Source organism: Myripristis murdjan, chromosome 9, assembly GCF_902150065.1.
Source record: "Myripristis murdjan chromosome 9, fMyrMur1.1, whole genome shotgun sequence".
NCBI classification, from domain to species: Eukaryota; Metazoa; Chordata; class Actinopteri; order Holocentriformes; family Holocentridae; genus Myripristis; species Myripristis murdjan.
In genome coordinates, this window is record NC_043988.1 from 11,894,499 (window position 1) to 11,922,192 (window position 27,694).

The 27,694-nt window shown below is 42.8% G+C and overlaps 2 protein-coding genes across 4 annotated transcripts in view; one reads left to right on the forward strand and one right to left on the reverse strand.

Moving 5' to 3' along the window:
* bin3 (bridging integrator 3) overlaps positions 1-10,260 on the forward strand; it is a 33,015-nt gene extending 22,755 nt beyond the window's left edge. Inside the window, exons 7-9 of one of the 2 annotated variants that reach the window (XM_030060032.1) lie at positions 4,753-4,894; positions 6,067-6,201; positions 8,590-10,260. In XM_030060032.1, the coding sequence (XP_029915892.1) occupies positions 4,753-4,894; positions 6,067-6,201; positions 8,590-8,736 (424 nt within the window). In that variant the 3' untranslated portion in view covers positions 8,737-10,260. Of the gene's footprint in view, positions 1-4,752; positions 4,895-6,066; positions 6,202-6,345; positions 7,893-8,589 lie in introns of those variants that run through there. The other variant, XM_030060033.1, reaches the window with a different exon arrangement.
* Positions 10,261-10,628: 368 nt separating this feature from the next.
* Positions 10,629-27,255, reverse strand: acsl2 (acyl-CoA synthetase long chain family member 2). Of its 2 annotated transcripts, none has more exons than XM_030060257.1 (20): positions 27,156-27,255; positions 17,656-17,906; positions 17,425-17,539; positions 16,881-16,945; positions 16,677-16,778; positions 15,966-16,065; positions 15,230-15,408; positions 15,077-15,109; positions 14,820-14,871; positions 14,561-14,634; positions 14,162-14,239; positions 13,950-14,084; positions 13,667-13,801; positions 12,877-13,045; positions 12,684-12,772; positions 12,477-12,593; positions 12,247-12,390; positions 12,047-12,148; positions 11,870-11,941; positions 10,629-11,758 (listed from the first exon to the last, which is right to left on the reverse strand). In XM_030060257.1, exons 2-20 carry the CDS (start codon positions 17,902-17,904, stop codon positions 11,618-11,620), a joined length of 2,151 nt encoding a protein of 716 aa, XP_029916117.1. In that variant the 5' UTR covers positions 17,905-17,906; positions 27,156-27,255; the 3' UTR covers positions 10,629-11,617. The 2 variants fall into 2 exon arrangements, with proteins under 2 accessions (XP_029916117.1, XP_029916116.1); XM_030060256.1 differs by lacking the exon at positions 27,156-27,255 and adding an exon at positions 18,351-18,468.
* Positions 27,256-27,694: the final 439 nt, after the last annotated feature.

Genomic DNA, 27,694 nt, shown 5'->3' on the forward strand with positions numbered 1-27,694 from the left:
CAGGAAGGTCTGTGACATAGTAATACAGATTGTAAAACTGAGCTGGGCAGTGAGCGGTGCTGCTGTGGTGGTTGTGTGTCTGGAAGAAAGTTTATGTGGTTCTCATTCCTGATACTCGCCCCCATCCGAGCAGGCAGTGAGTGCTATTCCATTCCTGAAGCCTAGACCTCGTCTCCCTCCCTCACTCATTCAAACACACACACACACACACACACACACACACACACACAGAAAGCAGAGGTACTGGAGGGAGTGCCTGGACAGTCCCACCCATCTTCCGCAATGCTTGTTAAGGCTCTGCTTCCTGCCCCTGGCTCCTCCCCGGAGGCTGCTTTTTGGATGGGGGTGTGAGTGACAGATTTAACATAAATGCTGTGTAAGGGAGCATGTGCATCTGTTTCTGTTGCAAGTTTCTCTTAAACTTTCTCCCCCGCAACCTTCAAGAAAAAAAAGAAAAAAAAAACCCTCCCTGTCTCACCAAAGCTCAAGTCCATAATTTGACAAAGTTTCAGACTGTGTGGAGAGATTCCTCTGTAGCACATGGATAGGTTGGGTCAGTGTCTGTGCGCTGCTCCCTTTATTCCTCATGTGCGCTGGTGGCGGAGCAATGACAGGATGGAATGGTTCTAATTTCCTCTTCTCTGGTGGGCGGCAGGCGGACGTGTGGGCAGGCTCTGAATATGGCAAAAGGCCCAGCTTCCTGGGCCAAGGGCCGTGGATTGGTTGAGGAAAACTGTCTCAGGACAGTGCGCACACTCACACACAAAATACACATATAAACTAAGCCCACGTTGGACAAACAGATTATGGGGGGAGGTGGAGGGATGGTGGGGTGGGCGGGGGGGGTTGGAGGGTCTATCTTAACAGGATGGTATTTTAGTCCATAAAGTTGGGCATTCACATGATGCTGAAATAGAGCAGGGGAGGTAAGTACATAAATGACTTTTGAAGCCAAGCTAAACTGACCTCGTCATTTACTTTTTGCCTCCTTAAAAACACACACCACTATTACAGTTTATCAAAGTGCCTTCTATAGAAAACTGAGCCACGAAAGCCACTGTACTTTAAAGCTTCCATTAAGATTCCATTAGTCAGTCACTAATGAGTATTTTTCATTGTTTACTTGGTCTCGAAATATTCTATTGGTGATCTTGTGTCATCGTGAAGAGAATTAGAGAAGTGTTGAAAAGGAGACCGTTAATGTTAATGGAGGATCTTAAATGGGCTCTGTGTGTGTTTCTGTACACACATGCGTGTGTGCTTGCATATGTATGTGTGTTTGTTTGCAGTTAAGAATTTTGGCATCCAGCCCTAACACTCAGTGTGGTAAAATGTACAGTAAACAAACAAAAAGAAGAGCTCCCCCCGGCCCCCTGCCTTTCCCCCCCACACACACACACTTTCTTCCCGTGCCCCTCCCTCTCTGTTCCTCTCTTCCCCCATCTCTCTCTGCGTGTGTCTGTCTCTCTCCCTCTCTCTCGGTCTCAGTCGTGAATTTCATCCACTCATTGGGGTCACTGAATGACATCACTGTGTTTATGTGAGGGGAGGGTGGGGTGGAGTGCGTGGGCATTGAGGCATTTGTGTTATCTGGGCCTCATAAACCTAACCCTTTCTGCTCCGTTGCTCTTTGAGGGGAGACAGGAGCCAGACCTGTTTTGAGACCTCTGGCCCGGGTTGACACATTGCGGGAGAAGCCAACTTCCCCCCTCTCAATCATAGGAAGTGACAACCCCTGGAGGAGGTTGTGAGGCCTGGTGTTGATGGGACTTTGACTAGCCCCAACAGTTATTTTTTTTTCCATGGATTGACCTTTATCTAGTTTTTTTTTTTCTTTTGTATATTTTTGTTATCCCCTCTCTCTCTCTCTTTTTTTTTTTTTTTTTTTTTTTTTTTTTTTTTTTTTTAGTATGCAGACATCTTGCATTCTTATTCAGCTTTTTTTCCCAACCTTATCTGATGTATCAGTACTGGTGTGTGAGTCCTCTCGCTTTTGATTAGCAGAGATGAAGCACAACAAAGCACAAAGGCATGTTGCAGCAGATCAAACCTCCCTTTTGCTGAGACAAAGAGATTCTGGTACCATGTACGTCATGCAAGTTCCCATGGACATCCAGTATCAAACCATTTTCACAACAGATTCCACTCATCTTGCATTCAGAGCGCTCCTACTAAGCAAAACGTTCACATGATGCAACCTTGTTTGACACAATAGGTCTTCATCTGAGGCCGTGACACATCGGAGGTGGTAATTTCCACATAAACAATGCCTTTGCCCATACTTTTAGTGGTTTGCTCTCCTTTTTGCAGTAGTGAGTTATGTGATGGTGATAGTCGAGTGGGGCAGCCAGCCTCCCAGACTGAGGGTGTCTAGACCAGACTGGGGCTTGGCTGACGGGTCAGACCGGCCCGTCTGTGGATTGGCAGCTACTCATAAACACGCTCTTTGGTCCAGATGCTATTTCCATCCAGCCTCCTTACCACACCCTGACCTGTCACATGGACAGTGGTGTGCCCTTGGCCCCCGTGCAGCCCTCAGCCAGCGTACAGCCTCGGCCAGACCATGCAGACCGCAAATACAGACCTAGCCGGCTGACCGGTAGTTGTCCAGCCGAGGTACGGGACATCGAGGGAAATGTCCAGTGCCTGTCCAGTTTTAGAGCAGACTATCATTACACAGTATGTATAGTGACCTTAAACCAGGGCTCCTGTTGTGCATTCTCTTGTTGCAAGCCAACAACAGAGCTGAGTCACTGTTACTTCCAGTGATCTGGAAACTAGAGAATGTCATGCGTATGTAGCAGACATCCTTAAGGAGACTTCAAAAAAAGCGCAAGAAGGACACGAATAGGACCGAGACGGGTTAAAAACCAGTTGAGTCCTTGACATGCTTTTCCTGCTCTGTCAGGGCCAGGAGAGCAGTGGCTCCTGAATATCTCCACTGTGCTGAAATCCGTGTGTAACAGAGTGACTCCTGACAGCGATGTCTCACTCTGTTCTAATAGACCAGAGAGAGAGTGATGACCCATCATGGTGCCTCATGAGGAAACTGTGATGTGGTGTTAGTTGAAGTGCACTGGGGAGAATGCGATCAGCCTTTGTGTCACTTGTAAGCTGGTGTGCTGTGCGTTGTCATCAGCCAATAGAATCGTGTTGGAGTGCAGTCATGCCTCGAGGGCAGTTACATAATCCCTTGGCACTTTAAGTATGTGTACACTGGAGCAGGAAGCAGATAGTAGACTTGAGGATCGGCATCCACCCCTGCCGTAAACTGGGCCAAAGTGGTATTTTATAAATAGCGGTAGAGCGTGGGCTGTGGGGCTGGGCCGGGCTCCGTGATGTCACTGAAATGATACACGACCACTCCTTGCTCAACTTCCTGTCGGAAACAATCCCTGCTTGTCTGAGGCTCAGCTCGAGTTCGCGTCACTTGCTACCCGCCTCCCCCACCCGCTGGTTAGGCGCACAAGCAGACAGAGCTGGAGTAATCTAGGATTTCACAACCAGTCCACAGGTCCTCGGTGATTCCCTCACCTGCTGCACAGAGCAGGACAAGGGTTGGCATGGAGAGGGAAGTAAATCATGAAGCCCACACACTGAGTGGCTAATACCGCTAAGGGCAGAGGCAGACGTGATAAACTATCGTAGTAGTGTGCCTACACAATTGATGAAATGCCCTAAATGAGTCATTCAAAAAAAAAAAAACTATGTCTCATTCTTCATTACCATTGTTTTGCTGACTCACATCTAATAGACACCTGTGTGAATGATCTTGTGGCCTCATTTTAAACAGAGCAATGTTGTTGGTTTGGTCTGTATTTACATGTATTCGTCTGGAAATCTGATTTGTTTTCCTGATGCTTGACTGAATTAATGCGCTTTGGTAACAATTTGTCATCGAATTTCGCAGTCATCCAATTTCAGCTCATGCTACTGTAGCATTTTGCCTCCACACTCGCATGTCTGGTATCATTTCTCTACTGTGTCTTTTGAAACTAATAAATGGGTAGACGGCCAAATCACATCGAAGATAAGGGCCTATAATTGTTAACACCACATTAATCGCAGATAGATGATGCCATATTTTAAATTCTGTAATTTACATGTAAAACTGTTTGGTGATATGTTCAGAATGTCTTTTAGTTTAAAAATGTTTTCATGAGGTTGAATATTATCATAGTCTGTACTGTATACAGTATTTCTGTTTCCCATTAAAAACAGCCATAAAACCAATGCAACAAGTCCCAGGATGAAGCTCAGACTCCTGTTGCTAAGTTACAGATGAGTGTTTTTCTATTTTTAGTGCTGAAGACTAGGATTCTCGTTGAAAGAATATATTTTCATTTGGAATATGATAATTGTCACCAAATGAATTGTTTTATGCCATTTTGAACTACAGTAATTAGATAATAGATTAGAAGGAGCAGTGCTGTCCTCTGGGGTTTGATAGTGCCTCTACAATAAGATGTTGAGGATGGGGATTTTATTAATTGATAATGATTTGGTTAAGATAGGACTCAATATAGAATAAAAAAAAAAACTTGTTTTAGAGTTTCATTAACCTTTCTCAAAATGTTGTGCTCATATTTTTTTTTCTGTAGTTGATGTAGCCTACCAAGTGTTTGTGCTCCTTTATGTTTGCAGGCATTTGTGTGTTTTCTCTTGTTTTGTGTCCCGTGGGCTGTGTCAGAGATCCAGAGATGTTGGGTTACATGTCAGATCTTAGGTTGTATTTGTATCGGCTCGTCACAGGTACAGCGGCGTCTTCCCCAGCCTCAACATGGCAGTGAAGCGTCGGGAGCAGGTGCTGCAGGACTACAAGCGGTTGCAGTCCAAGGTGGAGAAATATGAAGAGAAAGAAAAGACAGGACCCATTATGGTGAAACTACATCAGGTACTGCGTATCATTCTATCTTTATCCACTAACAGCAGTGTTTAAAGCTTGCGTTGTTGCACGTGTTGGTCCACTCGAACGCTTGCTCTATCTGCAGAGGAGCAGAGTTCATTCGCTCTTACAAGTTGCATGTATTTTGAATAGAACACAATAAGTGAACAAGACACAAATGCTGACTGGATATGAACAAAAATAGTTGAGCACATGCATACTGTACATGTGCGCTCCTTCACCCACGCAAGCTACCAGGCTCTCAAGTATTGCCTTTTCAAAAAGGCAGTGCTGCACATCTACAGGCACGTAATTGAGAATTGTAGACACACACACAAACACACACACAGTGAGGCCACTACAGAAGCGCACACATTCACAGATAGCGCTGCAGTGTTGCCTATGCTTTTGCTTCTAACACATCCTCACATGGCAAGCCACCCACACATTGAGAAAAGCACTGTCAGGGGAACAAAGCCTTGAGGAGGCCCCTATATCCCTGCCCTTTGAATCCCTGTGCACTTAGAGAAATGATCCTGACAAAACACAAGCACGCCATTTCAACTGGCATTTGTTTAAAAAAAAATAAATAAAAAAGTACCAAGGTGAAGAGAACCAAATCGTAATGCAGCAGATAAACAATATGTTGTATTTTCACTGTAGCCACCCCCCTCCCCTTTCTCTTAATAAATATTTTCACCCTCTCACACATATTCATTGTGCATTCCATAACTCCATGCCTACAGTAGACTACCCACTAATACATTCACACACAGATCAGTGGTGTTGGAGTCCACTCACAGCCAAGTCTGCCCACATTACCCACTCCTCCTCACTGTGGTCGTGATTACAGCCTTTTCTCTGTTTTTTTTTTTTTTCTTCCACTGCCTCTCCGTGGGAATTAGGCAAATATCTTTTTATGAACAATAAGAAAAGGACACTAATTATGGCTTGAAATGTTCAAATGTTTATAACTGACTTGTTTCTTTTCACAAGTATTTTTTTGTCTCATAATCTGCAGCTCCTTGCATGCGTTTGAGTGGAAGAACCTTTTTATAACTGAATCCTGAGCTTTAACAAGTATTGTTGGTGGTGAAATGTATAAAGTTTGAACTAATAATGAACTCCGGCGGCCTGTGCTCCTTATGCCCCCCCACCCCTCACCTCCCTCCTCTTCCCAGGCCAGAGAGGAGCTCAGACCGGTGAGGGAAGACTTCGAGGCCAAGAACAAGCAGCTGCTGGATGAGATGCCCAAGTTCTACCACAGCCGCATCGACTACTTCCAGCCCAGCTTTGAGGCGCTCATCCGGGCACAGGTAAGCAATTCCCCTGATAACACACACACGCACACACACCACCCTCAGTGTGTTGTTAGGCTTCCTGACCACTGTTTAAACAGTGGATGAAGTGTCTGAAGAAAGGGAGTTTATAATCCTGGCCGTCTGTCTCCCTCCACGCAGCCCTAATGTGATTAACCCCCAGTGACAGCCCACACTACTGTGTTTAGCCCAGGAAGGCCTCATCTGTCTGGCTCCACTGCAACCCTGTGACTCTAACCTGGAGCTCCTGGCTCACTTAAGGCAGCTGGGCATCTGAGTTAGCGCCACCACGGCTCCCTCGTCCAGCCCAGACCAGCTCAGCCATGTCATTTCCTCTTTGGGACAGTCACTGGCATACTCCTAATTAGAAAACCAGATTATTGTAAACCTAATGACAATTAAAGAGTTGTATGATCTACTTCGTAGCCAAGACTAGAATGCGGTATAAACCGAACGATTGACTATGATTAATATGAAGTGCCTGATCAGTCCACAAATGTGATATATCAGCCTGTGTGTTCTGTGTCTGAGCTTAAATCCAAGCTTTTAACTTCCTGATAAACTCAGGCATTTGGTCCAACAGCTCTTCTTGGCTTATTTGTGATGCTTAAATTATTTTTATCTGGTCCACCTTATCTTCATTCTTGTGGCTCACACAAATGCATGAGCAGTGTGCGCACGTGGGTGGTCAGTGGACCAGTGGACCTCATCCCCAGCTCAGTTTAGCTCTCCACTCCCTTCTCTCCACACCAGTGTTGCAGCTCAGCTCCCAGAGGCAGCACAAACAGCACAATGGCTGCTTTTGTTGTGAGGCTCCAGCTTCCCTATCATGAGTCCCATCCAGCGTCTGTCAGCGGGACACACTGCACTAGCCTGACCTGTCCACCTGTACAGATGTTGATGAATTGAGACATTGTCTAGTTAGAAGTGCTTTTTCCTCACAGTTTGTTTTTCTCTGTTGCTTTTGCACATTTTGGAAAGCATTTCTTAATTAAATCCCTTTTTTAAAAAAAATTGTTTCTCATAATACAACGGTAAAGAAACAGTGAAGGATTTGATAGAATGCCATTTCTCATGCTAAATCATGATTTTTGTACACTGTGAGGTCAAGTGAGTCACAGTGTAGCTTCTTTCTGTAAAAACATCAATCTTATGTAGAAATGGTACAACATCCGGAGTAGGTGGTCACAGTCCTGTCAGACTGCTTTTATACCTTGTGGTGACTGCCCTAATTGTAATGGTAGTTTCATTGCTTAGGGGGTCAATCAGACAGTGATCTGGTATAAATTACCATCACTTGTCAAATGGACATTTCCGATGGCCCTTTCAACAAGCCACTTTTGAAATAAAAAGTATCCGCTTTGCCCCCACAGACAGCAGTAACCCAATACTTACGGCCCACTCATGTGGTTTAGGTGGCAAATTTTGGTATAAACATGGAAAAGCCTTTCAGACTAAGCACTTCCAAAAGCCCCCCATCAGATAGTCGAGTTTTTGTTTTTTGTTTTTTTTACTTTTTTTCCATCCAGCTGATGGAATGTCAAATCTACCCGTGATACAGATAATGAGAGTAATGTTACGTCTACACAAGATGCTTGATTTTCCAAAAAATATATATATATATTTCCAAGTTGACCTAGCCATTATTCTGTCATGAACCTTTGCTCATCAATAAATATTTTCTTCCATTGGCAGCCTTGACTTGTCTCATTATGTCAGCTCACAGTAGAACGTGCATGCAGTTGCAAATAAGTCAGTGATGCCCCCTTAAGAGCACGGTACCGTATGCATCGCTGCATGAATAAATATTGAGATGTGTGTGGGTTTCAAGGGGTTGTATTTCCCAGTACTTTCATTCTCTGCCCACTCTTCTGGAGTCTTGTAATGTGATTAAAGTCTATTAATCATCAAAGCAACTCTCTAGGGAGCCTGACTCATGAACTAAGGGGAAGAAGCAGGGGTGGGTTGTGTCAAGAAAGCTTTCAGCGAACACTCTCTATCTCTTGTTCAGATTGGGAGAGAAAAGGCAGGGTCAGTACCCACTGAAGTGTTGGGTTTTGGGGCTTTGTTTAACTTGTTTGATATCTTTGGGCTCCCTCTTCTCCTCCTGAATCACTTCTCATTAGCAGGGCTGAAGGGCTACGAGATCGGCACCCTCAGATTCGTGTAAGGAAAAGCAAGGTTAGATTGTGCAGGTGGAACAGCGTTTGGATCTGATTTTGGAAGTACTTTTTTTTTTTTTTTTTAAGACCCTGGGAAACATGTAGAAAAGAGTGCCCTCCCTGTGAGCTGACCTTGTCCTGTCTTTACCTCTGGTTTTGATTATTTATCTTTCTGCCACCACACATTGACCTAACCACCTCTATTTTCCCTCCTGCCTCTCAGGTTGTGTACTTCACCGAAATGTACAAGATCTTCAGCGAGTTAACTGACCAGATTGACCAGGCGGGGTTGACGGACGAGCAGAGGGAAAGAGAGAACGAGGCCAAGCTCAGCGAGTTGCGCGCTCTGTCCATTGTTGCCGACGACTGAGGGAGGAAAACTGAAAAAAGGGAAGGGGCTCTAACAAACTCTTTTCCTCCTTTCACACCTCACTGAACAGATTGCACTCTTTCAGGCTCCTCTTCTCAAGTTCAAATGGACAACAATGGCCTTAACCTGATTATCAGTTTGTTTCCTTGTACTCCCGTCACCCTGCCATCCCTCTCCCACTGTAGTACAGACATGGAGCACTGCTCCCTTATGTTTTCATTCTACCTTAACAAGAGACTCAGCAGCTCAAAGAATGAAATGCCACATTTACTAAGCCATCAGCCAAGTGCTACATCATAAGCCAATATGTCTGTTTTTCCCAATAAAGCAATGAAACGTTTGTTCTCAGATCTAATCAACGTTGTTCCTGGTTTCAGCTTTTGTTTTTGGAGTAGGAAATGAGGAAGGATTTTTTTTTTGTCACTTACATATGCTATGTTAACCAGCAAAGCAATCTGAAACGTTGGATCATCAGTGACACAACTTTTGAAATTGCAATCACTACTGTGTGTCACAGGCAGAGTGAATGATATGTATTGTACTGTAAGGGTTATGGGCAGGAATGTCAATATTTATTTCTATATTAATGTTATATTTGGCCTTTGGGGGTTTTCACTAAGTAGGATCTGTGCCATGTTGGATGAAGGCCTCTGCACTGAAGTGTACAGGATGAACATGGTGACACAGTCAGCATAATGTCCTGACTGGATATCATGATAACTCACCTGCGAGAAGTGTGGCAGTGCCTGTGTAGCTGTGCTGAAAGGTGTGCAAAGTAAAGTCTGAGGAGAGAATCAAGATGCCGCTGAGGCCGCAGCAAGTCCAAAATCAAGGCTGTTGCTCCCTCTAGTGGAAAATACCCATCACGTCCTCACAGCTGCCTTTTGTTCACACTGCTCGTCCTTTGTTCTATTGTTTGTTGTTTCAGTTCCTTTATTAGGAAAGAACCTTTCTACATCGTTAACACTCATCAAAAAATCTTGTCTGCATACCCTCCATGCCATATCAAATCAAGCTTGAGAGGCCAGTTTTTGGTTTTCCATGCTTCGGGACCAAATCATACTGTCATTCCACTCTTTTGTTTCTACCTTGTATCAGGTATTGCCGTTTACAGTATGATGACCATGTTAGATCGTCAGTGAACACGCCGACCGGTCCCACATAAAGCTCAATGTTTATTCTTCACAAAAATGTTTTGAGGATTACGAAACGACAGCAAGAAATGCCCTGTTGACATGTTTTGCCTGTATTTGTGTATTAAAATGCATACTGTTTGTTAGTTAAAGCAAAATAATTGTAATTAATGAAGGTTTTTTTTTTTTTTTCAAGTTATAGCAGTTGACTTTTAACACTATCGAGTGACTACTTATTTATCATTAGTGTGTTTTATTAAGATTTAAAAATTTATTAATGCCGCAGTTCTGTTCAATTTGGTAACTTTTTTTCAAGGTCTGCTTTTACATTATTTTATGTGTACAATCAATCATGAAATAAATGATCTGTGAGACTAGCAACGATTTGAATGATATGCATTGTTGTCAGCCAATTATTGTTTTATTGTTGCCACGAGAGCTTGAATATCACCCTAAATATCAGTTGCATATTGTTCAGGCAGGAGAACATGTGACATGACTGATAATGGATTGAAGTCTTTAAAAATTCAGCTTTTGAAGACATAAAAAAAAAAAAAAAAACGTTTCACATGAGAGCCATGCTCTTTTCAAATCCTATCAAAGGGTTTAACTGGGTTTAATGGCTCCCATTGTGACCGACTTTCTTAACCATCATGGCTCATGTGAACCCTTAGTTTAGCTAAAAACCTGAACCAAAACCAAAATTGCGGGTTTGAGATTTTGAGTAATGTGCTGCAGAGTTAAATCAGACAAAACTGGTAACGGTAACTTATCTTTATTTCTCTTCAGTTATATTTCATTTGAATTAGTCAGTAGTGTCCTTTCAACAAATCTCCACAATATTCATTATTTACAATTCTTTCTCTCTTAGTTGAAAACTTGGTCAGGTGAAACCTTTGCAAATCCAATTTTGGTATTTTTCATATTTTGACCTCCAGTTGAAAGATTACAAGCTCATTTGTCTTAGAAAACTCTATAACCCTTAAGAACCCTTTTCAAAACCAATGTGATGAACTTCAAATTGCATCAAGCTAAAAGCAGGGGTGTTTAACTTCCTCCAGATCTGACCTGTGAAGGCAATGTTTTCACCTGACAACAACGAAACATCACAACACAACATCAAGGGGAACGTAACGGTGCCCCTTTTCATCCTTTTCTTAGGAAAGAACCTGGCCAGTGTAAATGAGAACGCTCTAGCTTAACATGTTAAGCTACTGCTGGATACTTCTCAACATGCTGTGATTCTTATCTCTACAGTTTCAGAATAACTTACTTTTCAGAAGTAAAACTGACCAGTGAATGAAAAGTCAATTAGTCAGGAGAAGAACGTGATCCTGAACAAAAAACATCTAAAATGCATTTGCTCAATAATCTGAGCACTAGGACTTTGTGCTTTTGCAGCATCGTTTCTATTGTGTTCAGCAAGGTGGCATTATGCTACAAATGGTTTTGGTCGCGTTGATGTTACTTCTCTGTATACATGACATTTAATAGTTAATACATTACACATATGCGCAAAAAAGAGGCACAGGTGGAGATGTGGATGGAAACATGAGTTCTCTGAAGCAAAATACCAATATTCCAAAATATACTGATTGTATATTTTGAATAAGGTTCTGTTGACTGCTGCTGCTCATTTAAACTATTTCTTTACCCTGTCCGTGGTCCCATTTTTGTCCGGAATGGACACCAGTAACCTTTCAGTGGTGTGTGTGTGTGTGTGTGTGTCAATGTGAGTGCACAGTCCTTTAAGTGGCCGTCTTGCTGTACATGCGTGAGATCTGTTCCTGGAAGACTCTGCGGATGTCAATGCGTCTGCTCTTCAGGGTCGGAGTGAGAAGGCCGTTGGCGATGCTGAACATCTCAGGGTGCAAGTGAAGGTCCTTCACCTGAAAGGAGGGCAGCGTAACAGACAAAATCACAATATGGTCAGCAGCTGGGTCTTTGCAGCTCGACTTTTTCAGTTGGATTCAATTCAGTTGTCAGTAAAGACTCCTCACCTGCTCAAAAGACTTCAGCCCTGCTTCCTTTCCCACAGCTGTCATGTCCTCTAATACCGCTTTCTTCACGTCCTGTTGGCAGACCAGGTCTAGGGTCATTTTTTTGTTTTGTAATACATACAGAACTCAAAGTCTGGGCTGCTGTGCTTGTTACACAAGTAGGTTGATATGACATACTGGATTCTGGCACAGCTCCTCGTAAGATCCCATGAAGCCTCGCTCTTTGGCCCAGTCAACGAATACCTCTGGGTCTGGGACGACGATGCCTATGAGATGAGCCTGTTAACATGAAACGGCATATTTAATCTGTACCAGGACAACTGATAAAAATTTAAATAACTCTGGTATCAAGTTGCAAATGCATTGCTCCATGGTACCTGTAAACTATCTCCGTGCACAAACGCCTGCAGTACGGGAACACAACGCATGTAGACATTTTCTATTTTTTCTGGAGCTATGTACTCTCCCTGGGCCAACTTGAAGATGTGCTTCTTCCTGTCAATGATGCGTAATGTCCCATTCTGATGGAAGAAAGGTAAAATATGCATTATCTCACTTTGATCTCATTGGATTTGCCTGGGGATTGATATATAGACAGTCAGCTCACTGGAAGCCACTGGCCCACGTCTCCACTGTGCAGCCAGCCGTCGCTGTCCAAGGCCTCGGTCGTCCTCTCGGGGTCCTTCAGGTAGCCTCGGAACACACTGTGGCCGCGGATACAGATCTAACAGGAGGGAGGCACGAACAGTGTCAGCAGGCAGCAGATGGTTTGGTAATGCATGTGATATGCTTACTCATCTCGAAAGCATCTCACCTCCCCCTCTCCATTCTTAGCATAGTAGTTCATGTCCGGAATGTCAACCAGTTTTACCATGGCACAGGGCAAGGGAGCACCAACGTGACCTGGCAAACGCACACAAACGAGCACACACTGAGGACAAGAGTACCCAGAAGCACCCAGCGGCTCTGAGAACGGCTTCAGCTGGAGCGTGAAGTCGGTGCCGTACCTGCACTCCAGTCGCCTGGCATAGAGAAAGTGCAGCCCGCGGTGCACTCAGTCTGGCCGTACCCTTCAAAGATCAGACAGCCGAGAGTGGCTCTGAGGAAGGACAGGACAGTGGGGGAGATGGGGGCTGATGCAGTCAGGATGAACCTCAGATTACCTCCCAAACTGGCCTGAAATAGAAGAAATAACATGCGGTACTTGGAAATCTGCATGTTATGTTGACAAAGGTGTACAGCATAACCTTGACCCTGCTTTCCCGTCCCATCTATCATACCAGTTGATTCTGCTAAAAATATCACCAGTGGGTTTACTATAGAGCTACTTAGTTCTTGCTTGTGAGATTCATGTCTCCCATACAGCCTAGCACAGACAGTGGACACTCCAGAAGTCAACATAAGGAGCATGTCTTTTCTGATGCTGGCTCGGCCCTTGCTTTAGCACTTTCTTATTTACTCTTTGCTGGCTGGCTGCAGCTGCCTGTCAACAGGCAGCACCTCTATAAAGCAATGAAAGCTGTCAGGTCATCAATGAACTGAAAATTAATTATATATGTCTCATCAGAGACTGGTGTCAGTGTGCTGAAAAAGGCATGCTTTGGGTGTTTTTGCTATTCATTTTTGGAGTGTCCGTTGGTCCTGTGGGGCTGTATTGGAGAGAAGCACATCCAAAAAGGAAAGAGAACATTTATCCAGTGGAACAGCTGGCTCATAATTGATCAACATGATGAGGAAAAATGGGGAAAATAGGGTCCAGGTCATAAATGGGTAGAGTAATGATTTTAGGCGACTGACCTGAATCCTGTTGAACACCAACTTATCCCACAGACTGTTGTTACGTACAACCCCGCTGCTGAGCTCCGCCTGCTTCCTCCTCACAGCGTAGTGAAGCAACGCACGTCGCAACGGAGAGGTCACAGAGCCCTGGATCTTTATCAACGTCAGTGAAAACGCACAGAAATAGAAGTGAGGCTACACGACTCATAACAGACCAAGGGTCATCTGTGAATCATGGCATCAGCTGACGATGCAGTCATGAGAAGACGGTAAATGACAGGATCCAAATGTATCTGCTGACCTTGTCGTAGATGCGATTCAGTAAGCGAGGCACAACAGGGAAGAAGGTGGGCTTGAGGGTTTTAATGTCATCCATGAGGAGAGAAATGTCCCCTTGGTAGAATCCCACTCTGGCTCCATGGCAGAACATGGAGACCTGAGATACAAGCAGGCTTAATTTAGAACAAACACGCTGTAGAAAGACTCATGAGAGAGCAATATAAGATCAACTACCTGAATCATCCTCTCAAACATATGGGCAAGTGGCAGATAAGAGATTGACACATCTTCTTGTTGGATCACAAACGAACCCTAAGAGAGATGAGGGAAAAATAGGAAACACACAAGGGAGAGATTAAGTCCACAGCAGCATGAGGGGAAGGCGCACAGGCAATCAAACATGCAATATGGCTTTTACGATGGCATTTATACGGCAGAATCTTTATACAGGGGCAATTAGTTAAAGTACCTTCCAGCTACAAGGGCAATCAAACATCCAATTAATCATATCATTAGACACAGCAGGGAGCGTGACAGTTTAGAGATAGGTGTACAAAGAAGGAGACAGATGGGAAGTGATGGTAGCTGTGAGGCTGTTTTCAATTAAAGAAGGAGGTGGAAGTGTAGACAGACCTCCAGGATCTTAATAACAGAGGATGTGTTGGAGGCGATGTTGCCGTGGGTGATCATGGCTCCCTTGGGCTTTCCTGGATAAATAAACAAGACATTACTGCAGTGCCCTGCACAGCATAGGAAACTACAGCCATGCCATAATGAGGGCCTGTTAGTGGGCGCTGATGGACACATCTCTAGTGATGTGAGTGAACGGAGGGTAAGGGGCACCGAGATGATTAGGGATAATTATGGGGAGACTTGTGAGATCAGACGGTACCTGTGGTTCCACTGGTGAAGCAAACCACAGCAAGATCCTTGGGCTGGGGCGGCTGCATCAAACGGCAATAAAATATGAGAATATGACAACAGGCTTCCTGCACTCTTAATTTAAGCAATGTTTACAAGTGAATGTTAATGATGTATTATGGGAGAGGGCTGACAGCACAGCTGTCATCGTAGCATTTAGAAGGGATGGGATCAGGTATTTATCCATTTTGATGTGCTGATGTTGCTGATGAGAGGCGGTGAACTCACCACAGGATCTTTGAGGTTCTGTCTTCCCAGGTCCTAGGATGTGATTAAAATATTACCATCAATGACTCAAGAGAAGGGAATCTGACTAAAATAAAATTTAAAAAAAGACATAAAGAGTTGACACTAATAATTTAGGACCTCCACTGTGCTCACCATGAGCTGGGACAGATGCAAAACCTCCACTCCACACTTTTTGGCCCTCTCCTCTAAGGCGTCACTGAAGTCACTGAAGAGCACCAGGCAGGAGAGCGTCGGGGTAATGCCTTTCTCCTTGTTGTCCAAGAGAGACGATGCCTTCTCCTCACGGTCGCAGATCACCAGAGATATTTCCGCTGAATATGCATCACAATAATTACGTTAACGGCTTCAGCTTTAAAGGAATTGTTCGCCACGAAATTCAGTCGCTCTCTACCCATGTTAGCTGAAACTCCACTGAAGTTCATAGGCCAACCAAACGCACAGCAAGTCAGCCAAGTTCCATCTCAGCCTTCTCCCAGACCGCTGAAGTAAACATGGGTGTTTTGTTTATAGCTCCAACAAAGCATAAAATGTCTGTCAAACTTCTCCAAACAGCTCATGCAGTGTAATCCAACTCTTCTGCAGCCTCACAATTTGCACTGTGGGTCAAAAAGTTCAGCATTTACCTCATTATCAGCTATACTGCCCTCACTGGCAGTGTTTTGTTAAATCTGATGGACATTTTGTGTTATTACTGGAGCTGTAAAAAGATGATCCCATTAGCTTTAATAGTTTGGGAGAAGGCCGAGGCTGCCTCAGTGTTACAAACTTTTCACTTGCATGGGGGGGGGCAAACAATTCATTTTATGGTGAACTATTCCTTTAAGTCATATGAATTCACATGGCATTATTTTAGGCTGTTGTTTCTCACCCAGGCTGAGTATGTGGACCATGGCCTCCAGCCCCAGCGTGTCATACAGAGGTACCACCGCCATGGAGTAAGTGTAGCAGGCCAGTTCCGAGATTATCCACTGCCGCCAGCAGAGGGAGACAGAGCAGCACTATTAGCTCCCTTTGTACTTCCTCGGTTGGATATTTCAATATTACAGAGACATTCTTGAGTGTAAATAGACAGTGGTGTATTTTTTGTTAATCTGCGTTATAATCCAATTTGCATTCACATTTATAGTTTTCTGTCTGCATACCAACACGGACGTTAATAAGCAGTCAGGCTTTGATATTAACTGCACTGAACATCCACTTTAATCATCAGCATTTTTTTCATGCATGTGAATGACTATAAACAGGAAAAATTACCTCAAGAACAGAGAAAGAAAAAAAAAAAACATCAAAAAACGTCATACCAAGATCTAATATTGTACACGTCTTGTTTGTGAATAAAAATGTCAAAATTCAAGCGCCATTCATTCATGAGCCACTACAGCAGAGGTACATGTTGGGTGAAAAATCCTTTTGCGCTCCGGATGCTTGGGTTAAAAGATCAACACTATAGCTGAGAGCCAGAGCAAGCCGGGCTTTAAAAGTTATCTGAGCAAGAAAACAAAAATCAATTCCCGAGCTCACAGGTAACCAAGGGGTGAAGGAACAAATTTCTCACTACAAAATCAGGATGAGCATGTACCTCTGGTCTGTTCTGTGCAAATATCCCAACAAATTGCTGTGGGTTCGGCTGGCAGCCTTTGGCCAGCAGCCCAGAGCCCAGCACCTGAGCCTGCTCAGCCACCTGAAGGATTGGGGATACTCAGTCAACAAACAGCAATGAGGAACAAATTATACAGAGGCACCAGGCAGCTGGAGGACCAAAATACAAAATTATGTGTCCGACCTCAGTGTAGGAGATCCACTGGTAGGGTTGGCCGGGCTTTCTGAAGCCCAGACACTGGCCACTTCCTGCAGGAGACAACACAGTTCACACTAACATTTACTCTCTCTCTGTAGCTCTCTTATTATCCAGGACAGTGGTTAGGCCTGACATTAGTTCAGTATTATCTATCATCATTCCAAATCATAGTGAAATAATGATGAAATAAAGCTAGTGTAGGATTCATAACTCTATTGTCTAAATTTATGACAAAAGCAAAAACTAATTAAAATATTTCACAAATGATCGCGTACAACTGGGCTCTCCCTGTAATAAGTTAGGGAGTACCATTTGAACATTACATTATGATATCATACTTTACATTACCAGGTTATTCACATGAATGTGATAAGGAAGTGATAACTAATATAATAATTGTTAAGCATTTCTGTGATGTTAATGTTGTACATATACTCCATATTATTGAAAGTTTAATTTCGAAGTTAACATTTTGTTCATTTTGTAAACATAGAATAAAACCCTGGATAAAAGTAAAGAGTATGCTCACCTGCGATCCTCAGGCCTCTCTGGAACATGTCGTAGACTGTCCTGGTGTCATCGTAGTAAAACTCGAGCAGTGAATCATCCTTAAGAAGAGCCGATCGCCTACAATTGGGCTCTCCCTGTGACAATCGACATGATAAAATGCCTTAAACACACTGATACACCCTTACGCTGATGATGGATGGCGTGTGAATGAGTCTAAACAGTAAGATGAGAGCGGCCATGATCCACCCACCTCCACAGCTATAGACTGGGCTTGCAGATCACAGGGGGGACGCATGGGTCGAGGACGGGTCACCAGCCAGTAGGCCGTGAGGGAGGCCAAAGCCCCAATACCCAGCAGAGAGGAGGGCGACAGAGAGAGGGACGACAGGGAGAAGGAGGACAGAGGGAAAGAAGGGACAAGACTCCAGAAGTCCTCGGATTCGGGCACTTTGATTCCTCCGTTGGAGCGAATTGACCGTAGCCACTCCTGGAAATGCATAGCTTAGACAGACAGAGCGAGAGAGACAGAGAGAGAGCGAGAAGTAATAGGACCCAGTGAAATCGGAGGCAATTCCATGGTGCATTCACTGAGTATTGCAACTTGCTGAAAATTGTGCACAAAGGTTTCATTGTGCCATAAGAGAAAATCTGCAGCATCTACTACAGGAAGCATCACACAATCAACTCCTGCTATTGTGAATACTGATATCAGGATAAAAAATACACTTATCAGCACATTTCACAAGATACCAAGAGGCAGTATTAGTGCCACAGCAGAAGTTGTGGAAGAAGTGGAAAAACGATGAGGAGAAAAAAGATGACAAGAAGACGAAGGAGATTTTTGTATTTAACACTAAAACTGGAAAACCTGACGAAGACAATTTTGTTGAAAATGTCTTGAGAACTGGATATTTTGGAGCTTAAGCAACAGCAGTAACAGCATACCCATCGTTTGCTTTTGCCATAGTGAATCCCACATGTCAGCAGGAGGTCTTGAAGCTGTATCTGTGCTGCACTACTCGGGGCTGGAACAGGCAACCTTCAGCACCAGAGGCAAGTGCCTAACACAGTGTGGGGAAGACCGGGATTGGCTGTCACACTTTTTACTCTTCTGTGAAATGCTCATCATCAAAACATCTTTCAATAGCCATTCCTACATTAAATGAAAGCCTAAGAGGCCCGTTTCCACCGCCGGAACTTCGGGGTAATTTTACGGAGCCGTGGCCGTTGTCGCTTGTCTCCACCGAACTACCGAACTACCCCGAAGGAGAGAGTTCAGTGTTTATATTGCTCTTGGTACTGTTATCTGTATATACTGTTTATTGTGTAAATTGTGCTTCGTATCTTGCTATCCACTTTGCTGCTGTGATGCGTGAAATTTCCCCACCGTGGGACTAATAAAGGAATATCTTATCTTATCTTCAGGAACCTTTACAGGGGCTAAAAAACGGCCCTGCCTCGGGGTAGGGACTCTGAGCGGCCCCGAAAAACTCCTGGGTTTACTCACGGCGTGATGTGATGTCAACAGAAAGCAGGCGTCCCTAGCAACACGGCCAACACTACCAAGCTAACGCTAACGTGCTAGCTAACATTAACAATACACTTTTAGCCGGCATTTTTAGGGGCGCTAACGTTAGCTTTAGCGGACGTTAGCTAACGCTAACAACAGGCTTTTTAAACAACACGCATTTTGATGCCCCGGTCATGGTCGTGCAACCGCCCGGTAACTTTACAGGAACCTTCCTCCTACTCGGCCCTCTCAGTGGAGACATGGCAGGTGAGAGGGCCGAGCGAGAGGACGTTCCTGTAGTAGCTCCTGCCCCCCAAATACTACCAGGAACATTTTGGTGGAAACATGCCTAATGTCTTGGCTTTTAAAGGGTATCCCTTTCATTTTTACAAGTTAGTGGGTTGTCACAAGGTTAGGGTTAGGGTTAGAGTTGGCTGTCCATATAGGGTAAACATCCCTATTAAGCCCACCAAGTCTGCTTTTCAGACATTTTTAATATATACCGCCCCAATTTAAGTGAGAACATTTTAGTTAAAATTATAGTCTAATGTCTCATTTGAAGTGTCAATAATTCATTTATACCAATTTTTAATGTTTTTATTGTTTAATTTGTCAAAATATGTCAAAAGTCTGGCATGGGCTTAATGGGTACTTAATGTACCCTTTAGGCCCATGGGTGTTCTAAATAATCACTTCATGATTTGTTGATAAATACATATATATATATATATATATATATATATATATATATTTAAAAATCTTAACAAACCAAACTTGTTCTATTAAAATATGTATTCTCTTAGCTCTCAATAGCTATTTTCATTTTGTCTCCACTCCTTTCCTCTGGCCTGTAAACGGCATTTGAAATAGGCGTGATGAGCCTTTTTGCTGTGTTGTCAACACAGAAAAAGCTAAACTTACAACATGTCTTCTTTGGAATGTAGCCAAAAAACTATTCATGAACAAAATCAAAATTAGAATGGAAATTACTCTTCAATACTTCATCTTTCAATATGTGTTGTCATTTTGTCTGTATCTCTATCCTACATTGTACTGTTGGCATTTAGAATTGGCCAAAATTTCTGGTCCAGTTGAAAGTGCAGATATTTTTATCTAGATTTCTGAAGACCTAATGACTGAAAGAAAAACAGTATAATGGTTCAATACTAATATTTTAAGGATAATAAATGAGTCAATTTCAGTATTTACAATTAAACAAATAATTTTGATTGATTTTTAAAAAGAAACAATTAAAAGTTTGTGGAGTAACATTAAAGACCCTCTCCAGGTAAAATCCTCAGTGAGGAGGTATTTAATTATCTGAAATATGAAGCTGATTGACTGGGTGAGGTCAAAGTTAGGCAGGAAAATGTTTAAAAGGCAAAAGAGAGAAAATCTCCATTGAAACACAGTCAAGTGGGCTTAATGGGAGCATCAGTGAATTTCTGGTTAAAAGTCAGAATATTTCATTCTACACACACATCACATTAAAAAAACAACTACATGACATGAATATGCTGCACTAACATAACATGAAAAGTATCAATTGATCATGCACTAAAGTAATTAGCTATACTCATTTACATCCACCTAAATGGTGTGATTTTTTTGCTAGTCCCCTTTAAGCCCACTTGGTAAAAATGTTAATTAAAAAATAAATAAAGATAAATATACACATGTATTATCTATTGAACAGTATAATAATATATTCTGCATACAAAAATGTAAACTATACATGCTTATCATGCTTTATGTCATTGCAGTGAACAATGCTATGCAGCGACTGTATTGATGCAGCATGTAGGCTGTTTGCTCGCATGCTAAAATGCATATTTTGACTTCAAAAGAAAACATTTTTCTTAATCTAGTAAAATTCTAACATATGTTTTATTTAAAGCACTAATCTCTTAAATTTTGCTAACAAATGAGTACTTAACAAAAGCAGGAGTAGAAATATGGAAAAAATACTGTTTTCTGAGGGCAGTTTTTTTTACAACTTCTTCTGGGAGCAGCAGGCACATGTCACACATGTGCTTCGATAACTCAAGATCGACAAATCTGATTGGCTTACAATAAAAAGTATAATTTATGTAACACGCAGCTTCATTGGAAGAAGCATGAACCAGCAAAAATGGTGATGTAGTTTTTTTTTGTTTTTTTTTTTGACTCAGAAGTCACAAGTGGGCTTATATGGCACATGGGCTTAATAGGTACGTTTAGCCCAGCTATCAATGGGGTTTCAGTGAAAAAAAAAAAAATGTGTTTTAAAAATCATGTGTAATGTTTTAGTTTTTTAAAGATAGAATCACCAAATAAGTAAAAAAAAAAAAAAAAAAAAGAAAGAAAGAAAGTCCGCCTGTATAATAGTGCTCATCAACACCCCTTGTATTTAAAACACAAATTGGAACCAGGTGACTGTTTGTTTGAATGATCCTCTGAAATGAGAAGTAAAAATCAAACAATTTACAGTGTGTGTGTGTGTAAAATCAAAATCTCATTTAACGCCATTAAAACTACCACAAGGAGTTAAAAAATATATATATATATCAAGAAGTAAAACTATCACAAGAAGTAATGGCCTCAACTGAGCCTACATGTCCAACATTTTTTTTTAAGAAAATAACTTGAACAACCGTGAGTAAGTCAATGTTTTATGTGCAGCAACCATCCCCAAAGTCGGACGCCTTGACAAACTTTTTAAGCTAGCCACTACATGGCTTCAGCTTGCTAGCTAAAAGTTGACTCAAATCACAGCAACTACCTTCAACTTTTTAACAAGTGATCGATTTTTAAATGACTAATAACCTGCACGCTTTTAATACAAAAACAACACCAACGTGAAAAATTACTCTGACCCATAAAAATGACAAAACATCTCCTGACCTGAATGTTTTTGTGTGCTGCGCAAAATGACGCTGCAAAATGACGCTGCAAAATGAACAGGAAGTGAGGCCAACTCTTTCACATCAACGTCACGTCACAGCGCCCTCTAGTGTGGCTGTAATAAGCAGTGTGACAACCAACCCTGCTCCCCCCAACCACCTGGGACGTTAGCTGACCTGGTTGCTGAGAACTTTCTAGGTCATCGGCCCAAGCTCGTATCAGGGGTAGAAATCAGAACTGATGTTTTAAAAAAAAAAAAATTGTGGGGGAAAAAAAAATCTGGTAATTTGGTAGAAATACCAAAGATGTATTCAATGTGTACTATGTACATGTAGATCAATCATTGTTTTTACGTTTCTGATGTTTATAAAGGCTTTGTTTCAAATTGGGGGCAATGTACTGCATGGGAGCAGAAATCAATATTCTGTACAAGATTCAGTTTTCAAGATAGCATTATTAAATTTGACATAATGAGCAACTGCGCATTACATAATATTGTCACCTTTTTTTTTTAAACAGACTGGACTTTTGTCAAGCGGGAAATTACATCATAAATGGCATTTATAGTCAGACATTTTTATGCACTGTGGACTAAAATGTCGATAAATGAAAATCCCTCTGACTGCTCCGTTGCGGCTGGTCTGAAGATGCGGTGGTGCCATTTTTGGTGAAAATTTGTGAAGCCGGTCAAGTTTAATTAGTTTTACAGTTTTTGATAAAACTTCTGCGGTGGACTTAATTTACCCTGAGATGCAAGTAGAATTTCTCATGACATAAGGCTACATTTTGGAGTTAGTTGTAAAGCTGCAGCACATATGGTTCATTTTTAATCATTTTAAAAGTTTTTAACTTTAGATGCTTGTTGTAGTGCAGTTTGAAGAAGAAGAAGAAGAAGATGGAGGAGGAGGAGGAGGAGAGGAAGAATAATTCTGTTTGTTCAGTTTATTCAACTGTAAAAGCGCTTTCACTTAAATTTCCACAGAATACTGTACTATGGCCAAAATTGCAAATGAGTAAATGACTCAGATCTTTGCTCTGTGGAAAAAAAATCAAGATTAATTTGCCAGTGATTTCACTTTGTATGCTAAAATGCACAATTACAACCTTTAAATAAAACTCTAATTCTTGATACTGTATGAAAAAAGAATGCATCAAAAGCAAAAGGCGCAGTTAAAACGTCACTCCACTTTTGACAGAGGAGAATATGGGTCCTGTTGAGACTTTGGTTAAAAGCCCAGCCGAATCACACTGGGCCACAGGCTTGGCAGAATAAGAAACCGAAAAAGAAAAGAAATGGCCTGAGCTACAAAATTGGAGGGCGGGGCACCAGGAAGTAATCATGATTGGCTTACCAGAAACAGGCACTGAGGTTACTCTCAGTCATGTTGTGCCACCGCTCTGCCCTCTAATAGGGATAGAGACGAAGGAGGGAGCGATGGGGGGGGGGGGGTTCAAGAGGAAGAGTGAGGCTGAAAAGGACGCGGTTGGGGTGCATATAGTAGCGAGGGGCTGGCAGTGAGAAGGGGATGGGGTGAGGGGGAGGGCCGGCGTGATGGCTCATAGCCCGCAGGTCCATCCCCCCACCCCCCTCTCTCACACTCTCTCCCTGCCAGAAATGTAATTGTTCACATCCAAAACTGAATGAGGGAGTGAGGGAGAAAAGGACGAGCGGAGGACGGGTATGGGGGGTGGGGGGTGAGAAGAGGGGCTTGAAGGCATTACAACTTCAAAACAAACTCTTAAATCTCTCACACGCCTAACTCACGCACACGCTGCAAAAATCAGCTCTTTTTATGTCTCTGTATGCCGCTAATTTCCACCCCTTACAGCCACTTCAGCCTCCACCAGGGGAAAGAATTCACCTCTGCGAATAAATCTCTCCCTCTCCCTAACTATTACCCTCCCCGAATACCCCTCAACCTCTCACCCAGTTTCTCCCCCAATACCAAACAGGAGAGGGGATAAAGAGTGATGTCACCCCTCCCACCTCCTCCACTCTTTAACCAGGTCGATCCCGCTCCACTTTCCACTTCCCTACCCAGGGAGAAGCAATGCCACACTTTCCCTCAACAGATTAATAATCCACTTTGCTGCATTGATTTATGAGAGCTAAAAACTGCTCAGTTGCCACTTTTACACCTGCTGAAATAACAGTGCAGATGATGATCCCCATGAGTCCTGTTAGCTAAATAAAAAGGAAAACAATGGGCTTTTGAGACACAACCTCCGAAAAAAAAAATGATGCTTCACTGTGAAAAAAGTATCCCCTGCTGTAGCCCATTCTCTCGCTCCCTCTCTCCAGCTATCCCACTCGTGTTATCCTCCCTCCTCCCTCGCTCCCATTCATAATGGCTATTGTCACAGCCCAGACAGGGACCATTGTGCTCCCCGGCTTTTACTCCCTGGAAGACATAAGACAAAATGAATAGCAGACGCATTTAAAAAATACATGAACTGAAGCGGGTACCGAGCAAATTTAATGTGTGCAAACTGCCCTTGTTTTTTTTGTTGTTTTTTTGAAAGAACAGCCGGACTGGTTTGATTATTCAGTGCATCAGAATTCCCATTCCAGTGCCGGATTGCATAACAGGTCACTCATGGCAGAGGCATGCTTGTGACTTATCATATTACCTGAGGTGTGGGAACATTTGATAGATAACGGATTAAGCAAGTGTTTCTAGCAGGTGATACTTAACCCAACAAATAAGATGATTAAAATAGGGAATTAAAATGACTTGAATTCCCTGATAAAGGAGGCATTAAAAGATGCCATAAAAAAAAAAAAAAAAGCCAGAGCGCAGTTTCACAGGGAAATGGCAGCCAAGTAATGGATACCCAGGGGCAGTTTGCATGTCTGTGCACATTCACCCCTGCTGACAAGCAGAGACAGAGCTGGAGACGGAGAAAATGTTCACTAAATGACACAAACAAGACGGCACTGCGCAATCAAGCATAAAACAGTGGACCAAGCTATTGTTAATAAGGATTTGTATGGAATTAACTGACAGCAATAAACTGCATTAAAATATAGACTTTAAGCCTCCCATGGTTTTATATATTTGTCGCACAAAGAGGATATCCGAGATGAAGGGGTATTGTAAATGCAGGGGTATCACTGGCCTCCTAGTCGAGCCAGGGTTAGCCAGCAACCCCCCACTGCCAGTGATCAAAAGCAAAACCCCACAATGCATAAATCCTCCAACTGCACTAAGAGTGCAAGTACATGGCTGCACAGTAGCTTACAGGACTTCTCTGGTGAAAGAGAAATGCCTGGGAATGTTTTCCCTGACCCAGAAAAGGACAGGAGGTGAGATGAGGCAGGGAAGGTTTATGGGGAAGCGAAAGGAGGCAACAGTGTTTTGCACCCACACCAGCAAGCCCAGGAGCAATGAACTCTGCACGCTCTCCATGTGCCCAGTGGAGTGAATGGGCTGAGGGGAGATGGGGAGAGAACAGGGGGACACGTGAGGTTGGCCGAGGGAGTGCGGGAACGAGCAAAAAGAGAAAGAACGGAACGCATGGGTGTTTTCCGGCTGTGATTCCCAAATGAAGCGTGAAGAACACAGACACACACTCGGTTACAATGAAGTTTTTTTTTTCCTTGCTAAGGGGGAAAGGAGACGGCGAGGAGAGACTGCGACGGCAAACACCTTCCCTCACGGGACAGAGCAGACTCTGTTTCGCAGACGCCCATCGGCCTTTCAGTCACTTCCTGTGGCATCAAACAGAGCCAAAATTTACCTCCGATGAATCAGGGTTTGTCATCTCACTGAGGCATTTGTGCCTGGGAGTCTATAGTGTCAAAATCACTGTCTAACGGCATTCTTCTGCAATTACTTTTTTTGGTGTTGATGCTAGGAAAGCTGCTTTCTGGCACCAAACCTCTGGGGAACTTGTGAATCAGGGAGTGTTTTTGTGCACCAGGGCAGATCAGCCAAGTCTGCATGGCTGGGTACACAACCTTCAGCTGTCTGCTTCACTGCTGCACTGTACAGTATATTGTCAAGCACTCAGAGAGAGAGAGGGACAGGATGCCAGCTCTGCCTCTGAGAGAGAGAGAGGGAGAGAGGGAGAGAGAGAGAGAGAGAGAGAGAGAGAGAGAGAGAGAGAGCATTCCAGACGCATGGACAACTTTTAACATGTTGCTGTTGTTGTTTCCACGCACGCACAAGTAAAAATACAACGCCTGAGCAAAAAAAAAAAAACAAACATAAGGCATGCACAGGATGAAAACACACACAGGCCAACCCTTCCCTTCATTCAGAGAGAAGAGTGATCTGACGGCGGGATCCCAGATCACCTACAGGCCTACTATACCGCTGGCCCGCTGCCACCTCCAGCCCTAGTCATGATGGCTTTGGCTCAGGGAGGAACACACCATACCACTGTGCTTAACTTGCTATCCACACTAAAATGCACCCAAAAACAACTACTGTGACCCAAACATTTATAAGCATACTTCACAACAGCTACAGCAAGCCAGAACACCCCCACAATACAATTAAGAGATAATAAATTAAATAAGATCACTACAAATAAGACACAAATCATTATAGGAATATTATTTGATTTTTTTTTTTTTTTTTTTTTTTTTTATTGTTAGGGGAAACTAATAGATGTATAAATACAGGCCCATATTTATGCTGTTATTCAACTAATACTCCCCACAGCCACTTCACTGAAATTGTTTTGAAGGCACTGTTAGATAATACATTATATGCTGTATGTATAATACATAAATGACAGCAGCATCTTGCAGCCTGGAGCTTCAACTCTTCATATATCATTTAAATACACAGAAACTAATTCCCTTTGATTCCATTTCAGGATGCAATGGCATGCAATTCCGCGTGGACTGTAAACAACATGTGGACTCATTAAAAAAAAAAAAAGTGTGCATGCAAGCAAACAACGCGCAACAAGTGCCACAGCCTGTATTTGTTATTTAGGAGAGCAATATGTTGAATTAATACATTTGATTTTATTTATTTATTCCTTTCTCATGATTTGTTGCCCCCCTTTTGGTGTATTGCTCTCTTTTTTCTCCTTTTTTCCCACTTCTATCTGATTTATTCCACTCATCCTGACAACTTTAAACTGTGCTGTCTCCAGTTCCTCAGTAAAAGAGAGGAGGACAGGATGTAAAGTAACTTATAAAGGTCATGCAACAGGGAGCACGTCGCTCCGCCGTCTCGCTGTACAGTGCTCAGCTCGCAGCAGAGAGCCTGCAACTTTCCTTCCAGTGATGTCGGAAACTTTCATTCAACACCAAGCTGAAGTGATTGAGGCACAAAGTAACAAACAAACAAACAAACAAACAAAACAAAACAAACGAACAGGGTGCATTGGGAAGTTACCTGGATGAATCGTAGCCGGGCCACAGGGTTTTCTCTAGATTGTGTTCCCCAGCTCCTTCGGGAGATCCATCTAAACTCCACACCCGACCCAACCTGTCGCTTACACAAAAACACTAAATATGGTTTCCGGTTGAGATTTCGAAATAAAATCCTGTTGACGTGCGCGCTACGAACTGCAATGTTTGGCTTATTCCTGCTGAATGGAGGACGGGGCAATTAATCCAAGTTGAAACATGATGAATACTTAAACTGTTATGCTTTCCTTATAAAAGTACTGTTCTGTATTTAAAATAGTCAACATTTATAGGAGAAATCAGATGAGGAAAGTTTTATTTTTATTTTATTTAATGTTTATTTGACGGGCGATAGCATACAACATTGCCACAAAAAAGGGAAAATGTGATATGTATATAAGACGTCTAGCTTCAGCTAATTCGCAGTGGTGGGGAAGAAAATACAGTGCAGTAGAACAAGCAAAAATAATGAAACAGTCATAAATAGTGATAAAAAGCATATCATTTTATTTTCTCTGATTAATA

Coding starts and splice junctions, on each gene's coding strand:
- acsl2 (XM_030060256.1), bottom strand. CDS start 18,384: ATGTGGGATTCACTATGGCAAAAGCAAACGATGG. Junction 13,046..13,666: donor TGGTGTTCAACAGGATTCAG/GTCAGTCGCCTA, acceptor CTTCTATTTCAG/GCCAGTTTGGGAGGTAATCT. Junction 11,759..11,869: donor GGCTGAAGTCTTTTGAGCAG/GTGAGGAGTCTT, acceptor CCCTCCTTTCAG/GTGAAGGACCTTCACTTGCA.